The sequence below is a fragment of the Triticum aestivum genome, chromosome 5B (genome assembly GCF_018294505.1).
Source record: "Triticum aestivum cultivar Chinese Spring chromosome 5B, IWGSC CS RefSeq v2.1, whole genome shotgun sequence".
NCBI lineage: Eukaryota > Viridiplantae > Streptophyta > Magnoliopsida > Poales > Poaceae > Triticum > Triticum aestivum.
Window position 1 is genome coordinate 38673621 of NC_057807.1, and position 10015 is coordinate 38683635.

Below are 10015 nucleotides of genomic sequence, written 5' to 3' on the forward strand. Positions count from 1 at the left end.
AAGGATAAAATGAGCTAGTAGCAAGGAAATGATGCTTTGCCAAAGATGGCATACGCGCTTGGCTGGGTGCAATGCAGCACATAGGCAGCTTCACGGTTGTTTCCTCTGTCCGTCATATCGTCACTGCCACTCTCTCTCTCTCTCTCGCATCGCATCCAAGGATAAATTAAAGCTCCGTCTGCGACCAAGACTATACTTTATAAAGAAGCACAGCAAGGCAAGGCAAGGCATCCGAGCAGTGCGGTGAGTCCCCGTTCCCCCACTAGGCAGAGGCACTAGCTCGTCGGATCTCCTCACTAAAATCTTCTCAGCAGTTGAAATTAAGCCAACCAACTAACCATCTTCTTCTCTCGATCTTCTCACCCAAATATTTCTTCTTGTTTCTTTTGCAGACAGAAAACTGAACAAGGCAACTAATCGATCCTTCCACCATCGATCACCATGGAGAGCAACAAGATCCGTGATCCGCTGCTTGCGACCGTGCCCAAGGAGGAGGCCATCCCGGCTGCCGTCCGGCGGGCCACTGGATGGGCGCTCTTCACCGCGTGCGGCACCATCCTCTCGTTCGCCGCCGGCCATGCGGCCGCCTACGCAGTCGGCCAGTACCAAGACTGTTCCACCCAGGTCGGACTACGTAACTACACCCGCTTGGCTGGTTTCTGGACAATCCAAACTTTCGATCGATGGATCCTTCCATCATATTCAAGCTGGTTGGGTGTGGTGTTCGTCTGGATGCACACGCCGTTCGTCCTGCGGTGCGTCCAGTGGACCGACGCGCAGGCCGCCGACGACAGCACCCTCTGGTTCGGGATGCTGTGTTGCGCGCTACTCCAGGCGGCTGCGGCGGCGCTGGCGCTGCACCTCCCGTGCCACCGCCGCTGGGCCCGCCGCGCCCTCGCCTTCCTCGCGCTCGTCGTCACCTTCGTCGGCCACTGCATGTACGCCGCCGCGGTCCGCCTCCTCCTCGCCGTCGACCCAGCATACATCATCGCCAGGATCTTCTGCACGGCAAACATCGTCATCTTCGCGGGGGGCGACCTCATCTGCTTCCTGGGCTTCCTCCTGGGAGGTGACAACTGATGAGCAGGGCGTAGGCAGCCGATCGATCAGTTCGCGCATTCATGAGGTACGGATGAAGTGATGACTGATGAGTACCTAGCTTGTTCTAAGGAATAAGAAAGTAGAGTATGCATTATATATTGGACCTATACTAGTTAGTAGTATCTGTGTAATGTGGGCTATATACTTCGCTTGGATTATATATTGGACCTTTTCATTTCCCTGCAGTATGATCATCAGACTTCAGACATAAGTTATATGTTCCAGCTTCGGTACAATTGTTACTGTTGTTTAATTATATAGTATATCTATGCATCCCCCGCTCATGTTGTTTGTGGTGTGGAGTGAGCCATTGTTTTTCATTGAATTCCAGCATGTATGAATGTATTTCGCCGGGGTTCAGCTGTGACCTGTGAGTTTGGTCAGGCCGGATTTTTGGATGCAAGAGTGACCTGACCTGACCTGACCACACTCTTGATCGGCTGGGCTAGGGGTGGCCACATGCAATTGAGAGCGACACGGTTGGTGACATAGATTCAGGCCGTGCTTGGTATGGTTGTATTTTAATACAGGTGTATTTAACTTCCGGGTGTAACTTACAGGCGAAGAGCTATTTCCAGCCTGAAACCAAAACGACCGTCGAAGGTCCGTATATTTTACAACTGTATCTAGAAGGAAAACGACAATCCAAACGGGGCCTCAGGTGTAGGTCTGAACCGCCGGGATTTGTACTATTGTACTAACTAAAACAGTGGCCCTTCCAAATGCCAGGGCACCTAGCAAGTACATCAAACCCTCTAGAAAATCTTTTGAAATTCCAAATCATTTTAGACTTGTTTCTTAAGACAAATACTGTTTTGGGTCACTATACTATTTTCTTTCTTTTCGATTTGGTCTTCCAGTTATTACAATGGATAATATTAATTTTATCGATGAACTCTTAATACTCTGTCTATTTGCTCCCTCTTGTGGGTTTCACCGTTTAAACATTTTGATCGATGTGACACCTTTGTGTAAGATATATACATAACACAACTTTAAGTTTTAAAATTATTTTCCATATTAAGAAACAACCATGTGTTCTTAAAATCGTCAAAAGTATAAAAGAACATACAATTGTAAGAAAAATCTGAAATGTGGTTTTCACTTAATCTCCAATTTTTTATTTATTTATATGTCTTATCATTATATTTCCCTTTTAATAATTTAGGATTTTGGCAAATAAGATAAAAATATCCAGTGAAATAATCTTTGAAGGTAACTTTTATCTGGACACTACATGAGATAACCCTACCATTGTGATAGTTAAAGCCACTTTCAGGAAAAAAAATAGAAAATGTCACGAGTTGGAGCCTCAAATGTATCTGGATTAAGTTGCTCGTGATGGAGCCTATACTACCTGAATAGTTGAAAGTACAAAGTTCTCGGTTCTTTTACTACAATCACACTTTATATAGGAATGTTAGGGCAATTCAAATTCTAACTTGATACATGGTTCAATGAGCGATATATATGTGGGTGGTTACTAGCTAATTTAATTGCGTTCTGAATATGACCAAGCATCACTATAAATCCCTGTTCAAGAATTCATCCGATTAACCAGCTAACTTGCCGATTAATCCCTACTCGTAGGGTCACCGAGTAGCCTATAAACTGATAAATCATCCGATTAATTGATTAAATGACCGATTAAATTGCCGATTAGCCGATTAATCCCCTACTCACTAGCCAACCGAGCAGCTACCAGTTAACGATCTCCTCAACAATGCTATAAATATTCAATTTGTCTTTTTTTTATTACGACATTGAATTTGAAATCGATATTTTGTGGTATCATAAACATAGGTGGTACAGGTATGATGATTTTATTTAGAATACTTCACACGTTATAGATTTAAAAATGAGTGACACGATTTGTGACATAGACTCGACTGTAGTAGCTAGCTATCTTGGGTGGACTCCTAGACTTTTGTCATGATGCGTTTGGGGTTTGCATTATTCGTACTAACTAGAACAGTGGCCCTCGCAAATGTGAGCGCACCGCCTTTATTGTTCTAATGAAAATGTTGAACAAAAGAATAAAGTTTTGGATATACTATTGCCATTGCTAAATTGAATATCATAAGAAAGAAAAAAATGTTAACGGCCATTTTGGTGCAAGTTCAAAACAGTGGATTCAAAAGTACAATAATGCTTAAAAAAATTGGTTCAACAAATGTCAAAGCACAATAATAAGTACTCCATTCATTCCAAAATATATTGGTTATTAGATTTTTGCAAATTCAAACTTTGTACACTTTGAACAAGTTTATAGAAAAGAATTGTCAACATCTACAATATCAATTCATTACCATTAGTTCAAGAAATATATTTCCATATGGTATGCATTCCATGTTGTATATATTGGTTAAACTTTATGAAACATGACTTCCGAGAAAACCAATTGACACTATATTAAGGAACTGAGTAAGTGCAATTATAATTTGGAAAATTGCATCATAAGTCCTAAAACTATTGGAGGTGTGTCAGTTCAGTCTTATAACTTCGAAACTGCAGTTTTGGGTCCCAAAACTATGTAAGTTTGTTCATCTCAGGTCCGAAGCTTGCATGGACCGTATCTATGGTGCATTTTTTTTTTCAAATGAGCCATTTATATATGTTTACTTCCCCAAAAGTGGTCCATACGCTTTCACGTGACAGTGTGTATTGCAACCTGCACACCTGCCACCTGTGTGGTCATGAGTGACAGTGCAGCCTCGCTGAGAGGATTGTTGTGGCCGCCAGGTAGACACCAAGACAATCGGGATGTGGAGGACGCCATCCCACCTCTCTCTCCCTCATGACATTGTCGTTGCCCCGACACCATTGCCGTGGAGCTAGTCATGCAGAGTTAATTGGGTATGAGCATGGCGAAAGGTGGGGAATTCTTGCTACTGCCGGACGATGCTGAGGAGTACGCGGAAACCGTCAAGCTGGAAAAGGTCGGCGAGAGAGTAGCCACATGTGTCTATCAATTCGACACAACGTGTTGTTCTGTTACTATGGGGTGAGGCTAAGATGGCCGACCTAGTCTCCTTCATGGAGCTCAAGCCATCATGTCACTGATGGCCTACAGTTTCAAAGTTATACGACTAAACTGATGCACCTCCAATAGTTTTAGGACCTAAGACTGTAGCTTGGGAGTTAGAGGAGTAAATTGACACGCCTCTTGTAATTTTAGAACCTAAAACTGCAGTTACAAAGTTATAGGACTAAACTAACATACCTCCAATAGTTTTAAGACTTATGATGCATTTTACTCATTTTCTTATGCCACTAAAGAACTTAATATGATTCTTATTTTGCATTATATTTCAAAATAAATATGGCTGAACTAATGGATACAGAAAAATGGATATTAATTTGGTTGCTCTCACATAGTGCTGTTATGTGCACCTATCTAGTACATCAAACCCTATAGAAAATCTTTTCAAATCCCAAATATTTTTAGAAAATAAATGGTAAAGAAAGTGAGACAATGCTAGACGCACAACCAGGGCTACGCGGGGAGAACCTAATTCCATCTACAGTTTCGTAAATCTAATGGCTATATTTGATTGGTCCACTAAATTAATGGTTGGATGTTTCTAATTTTTGTGGGATCTTTTAGAGTAATGTTTTTTTTTGTTTAACCTGTTGAGTAGTTTCACTAGTGCAGAACCGGGCTTTAGTGCCGGTTCGTGACGGCCTTTAGTGCCGGTTGGCGAACCGGCACTAAAGAGTGGGGACTAAAGGTCCCCCCCCCCCTTAGTACCGGTTTGTCACGAACCAGCGCTAAAGTGCAAACACGTGGCACGAGCCAGGCCCGGGTGCGTGTAGGACATTAGTACCGGTTGGTAACACCAACCGGTACTAAATGTTTGGGTGTTTTTTTTAATTTTTGCTTTAGTTTTGTGTTTTCAATTTGGCTTTATTTTCCATTTAATTCTTTTTTATTTGCTGGTATTTCACGATACTACAAATTGTACACGTTATGCATATATATAAATAGATTTTCTCGTACGTAGAACCGCATATATATATATATATATATATAATATATATATCATCGAATGTCTCACAGCCAACACCATTAACTATTCACACATACACATGTATATACATATACAATTTCTCCTACATGTTGCCTTGGTGCCTTCGGAGCACGATGACAAGTGGTTCATGGTGGCGGTAGCGGGTAATAGTATTCTTTTTTGGGATCTATGATCTGGTCGAGCAAAAATCCGGCTATTTCCTCTTGAAGTGCTTGTATGCGGTCCGATGGTAGATGCTTATCCCGCACCGATCTGAACTGTTAAGAAGGAGATCAATATGCATGTGTGTTAGTTGTGTGACTAGATATCGATAATTGTGTGAATAGTGTTCTGACAAAAACGTACCCAGTCCTGTCTATCAGATCTGCTCCTTTCGCACGTCATCATGCGAATGTTCTCGCAAACGTAGAATGCACACAGATTATTCCCCGACGCCTGCCTCAGGGCCTTTACGAGAATGGAATTGAATCAGATAATGATTAATCAAGCATGATAATTAATTAATGATATTAAAACAAGAATTAAAGGGATGGTAGCTAGCTAGAACTACTTAATTACTTACCTTGGGTCGATGCCAAAACAACTTTTTTGGCCACGTGCCTGGAGTCACCTTGATGAACTTTGCCCATGCCCTGCCCGTCGGCAAAGAAAATTAATAAAGGGGTTATTAAATAGTTCATATCAAGAACTAATAGTTAATAATGATTGAAATTACCTGTTGACTATCCCATTCACGATGGTGTTGGGTAACATAGCAGAAATTCAAAATTTTCCTACGTGTCACCAAGATCTATCTATGGAGAAACCAGCAACGAGGGGAAGGAGAGTGCATCTACATACCCTTGTAGATCGCTAAGCGGAAGCGTTCAAGTGAACGGGGTTGATGGAGTCGTACTCGTCGTGATTCAGATCACCGATGATCCTAGTGCCGAACGGACGGCACCTCCGCGTTCAACACACGTACAGCTCGACGATGTCTCCCACGCCTTGATCCAGCAAGGAGAGAGGGAGAGGTTGAGGAAGACTCCATCCAGCAGCAGCACAACGGCGTGGTGGTGATGGAGGAGCGTGGCAATCCTGCAGGGCTTCGCCAAGCACCTACGGGAGAGGAGGAGGTGTCACGGGAGGGAGGGAGGCGCCAAGGGCTCAGGTATGGATGCCCTCCCTCCCATCCACTATATATAGGGGCAGGGGAGAGGGGGGAGGCGCAGCCTTGCCCCTTCCTCCAAGGAAAGGGGTGCGGCTAAGAGGGGGGGAGGAGTCCATCCTCCCCAAGGCACCTCGGAGGTGCCTTCCCCTTTGAGGACTCTCCCCTTTTTCCTATATCTTGGCGCATGGGCCTCTAGGGGCTGGTGCCCTTGGCCCATGTAGGCCAAGGCGCACCCCCTTCAGCCCATGTGGCCCCCCGGGGCAGGTGGCCCCACCCGGTGGGCCCCCGGGACCCTTCCGATGGTCTCGGTACAATACCGATGACCCCGAAACTTGTCCCGATGGCCGAAACAGGACTTCCCATATATAAATCTTTACCTCCGGACCATTCCGGAACTCCTCGTGACGTCCGGGATCTCATCCGGGACTCCGAACAACATTCGGTAACCACATACAAACTTCCTTTATAACCCTAGCGTCATCGAACCTTAAGTGTGTAGACCCTACGGGTTCGGGAGACATGTAGTCATGACCGAGATGTTCTCCGGTCAATAACCAACAGCGGGATCTGGATACCCATGTTGGCTCCCACATGTTCCACGATGATCTCATCGGATGAACCACGATGTCAAGGACTCAATCAATCCCGTATACAATTCCCTTTGTCTAGCGGTATGGTACTTGCCCGAGATTCGATCGTCGGTATACCGATACCTTGTTCAATCTCGTTACCGGCAAGTCTCTTTACTCGTTCCGTAACACATCATCCCGTGATCAACCCCTTGGTCACATTGTGCACATTATGATGATGTCCTACCGAGTGGGCCCAGAGATACCTCTCCGTTTACACGGAGTGACAAAATCCCAATCTCGATTCGTGCCAACCCAACAGACACTTTCAGAGATACCCGTAGTGTACCTTTATAGCCACCCAGTTACGTTGTGACGTTTGGCACACCCAAAGCACTCCTACGGTATCCGGGAGTTGCACAATCTCATGGTCTAAGGAAATGATACTTGACATTAGAAAAGCTTTAGCATACGAACTACATGATCTTGTGCTAGGCTTAGGATTGGGTCTTGTCCATCACATCATTCTCCTAATGATGTGATCCCGTTATCAACGACATCCAATGTCCATGGTCAGGAAACCGTAACCATCTATTGATTAACGAGCTAGTCAACTAGAGGCTTACTAGGGACATGGTGTTGTCTATGTATCCACACATGTATCTGAGTTTCCTATCAATACAATTCTAGCATGGATAATAAACGATTATCATGAACAAGGAAATATAATAATAATCAATTTATTATTGCCTCTAGGGCATATTTCCAACAGTCTCCCACTTGCACTAGAGTCAATAATCTAGTTCACATCGATATGTGATTAACACTCAAGGTCACATCCCCATGTGACTAACACCCAAAGAGTTTACTAGAGTCAATAATCTAGTTCACATTTACCATGTGATTAACACTCGATGAGTTCTGGGTTTGATCATGTTATGCTTGTGAGAGAGGTTATAGTCAACGGGTCTGAACCTTTCAGATCCGTGTGTGCTTTACAAATCTCTATGTCATCTCCTAGATGCAGCTACCACGTTCTATTTGGAGCTATTCCAAATAACTGTTCTACTTGGAGCTATTCTAAATTGTTGCTCCATTATACGTATCCGGTATCTCTACTCAGAGCTATCCGGATAGGTGTTAAGCTTGCATCGACGTAACCCTTTACGACGAACTCTTTTACCACCTCCATAATTGAGAAAATTCCTTAGTCCACTAGTTACTAAGGATAACTTTGACCGCTGTCCTGTGATCCATTCTTGGATCACTCTTGTACCCCTTGACTGACTCATGGTAAAGCACACTTCAGGTGCGGTACACAGCATAGCATACTGTAGAGCCTATGTCTTAAGCATAGGGGACGACCTTCGTTCCTTTCTCTCTATTCTGCCATGGTCGAGCTTTAAGTCTTAACTTCATACCTTACAACTCAGGCAAGAACTCCTTCTTTGACTGATCCATCTTGAACACCTTCAAGATCACGTCAAGGCATGTGCTCATTTGAAAGTACTATTAAGCGTTTTGATCTATCCTTATAGATCTTGATGCTCAATGTTCAAGTAGCTTAATCCAGGTTTTCCATTGAAAACACTTTCCAAATAACCCTATATGCTTTCCAGAAATTCTACGTCATTTCTGATCATTAATATGTCAACAACATATACTCATCAGAAATTCTATAGTGCTCCCACTCACTTCTTTGGAAATACAAGTTTCTCATAAACTTTGTATACACCCAAAATCTTTGATCATCATCAAAGCATACATTCCAACTCCGAGATGCTCACTCCAGTCCTCAGAAGGATTGCTGGAGCTTTGCATACTTATTAGCATATTTCAGGATAGACAAAACCTTCCGGTTGTATCACATACAACCTTTCCTCAAGAATCGTCGAGGAAACAATGTTTTGACATCCTATCTGCAAGATTTCATAAATAATGCAGTAATTGCTAATATAATTCCAACAGACTCTTAGCATCGCTACGAGTGAGAAAGTCTCATCGTAGTCAACTCCTTGAACTTGTCGAAAAACATCTTAACGACAAGTCGAGCTTTCTCAATGGTGACACTTACCATCATTGTCTGTCTTCCTTTCAAAATCCATATGTACCTAACAGCCTTACGACCATCAAGTAGTTCTTCCAAAGTCTACACTTTGTTTTCATACATGGATCCTCTCTCGGGTTTTATGGCCTTGAGCCATTTATCGGAATCCGGGCCCACCATCGCTTCTCCATAGCTCGTAGGTTCATTGTTGTCTAGCAACATGACTTCCAAGACAGGATTACGTACCACTCTGAAGTAGTACGCATCCTTGTCATCCCACGAGGTTTGGTAGTGACTCGATCCGAAGTTTCATGATCACTATCATAAGCTTCCACTTCAGTTGGTGTACGTGCCACAGGAACAACTTCCTGTGCCCTGCTACACACTTGTTGAAGTGACGGTTCAATAACCTCATCAAGTCTCCACCATCCTCCCACTCAACTTTTCGAGAGAAACCTTTCCTCGAAAAAGGACCCGATTCAAGAAACAATCCCTATTGCTTTCGGATCTGAATTAGGAGGTATACTCAACTGTTTTGGGTGTCCTATGAAGATGCATTTTATCTGCTTTGGGTTCGAGCTTATCAACCTGAAACCTTTTCACATAAGCGTCGCAGCCCCAAACTTTCAAGAAACGGCAACTTAGGTTTCTCCAAACCATAGTTCATACGGTGTCGTCTCAACGAAATTATGTGGTGCCCTATTTAAAGTGAATGTGGTTGTCTCTAATGCCTAACCCATGAACGATAGTGGTAACTCGATAAGAGACATCATGGTATGCACCATATCCAATAGGGTGCAACTATGACGTTTGGACACACCATCACACTATGGTGTTCCAGGCTGTATCAGTTGTGAAACAATTTCCACAATGTCTTAATTCTGTGCCAAACTCGTGATTCAGATATTCATCTCTATGATCATATCATAGATCTTTTATCCTCTTGTCACGACGATCTTTCAACTTCACACTGAAATTACTTGAACCTTTCAATAATTCAGACTCGTGATTCATCAAGTAAATATACTCAACATCTACTCGAATCATCTGTGAAGTAAGAACATAACGATATTCACTGCATGCCTCAGCACTCATTGGACTGCACACATCAAAATGT

At 43.2% G+C, this 10015-nt stretch overlaps 1 protein-coding gene across 1 annotated transcript; it reads left to right on the forward strand.

Moving 5' to 3' along the window:
- The first annotated feature begins 210 nt into the window (after positions 1 to 210).
- Positions 211 to 1366, forward strand: LOC123115564 (uncharacterized). Its single transcript, XM_044536694.1, has 2 exons — positions 211 to 243; positions 393 to 1366. Exon 2 carries the CDS (start codon positions 442 to 444, stop codon positions 1078 to 1080), a length of 639 nt encoding a protein of 212 aa, XP_044392629.1. The 5' UTR covers positions 211 to 243; positions 393 to 441; the 3' UTR covers positions 1081 to 1366.
- Positions 1367 to 10015: the final 8649 nt, after the last annotated feature.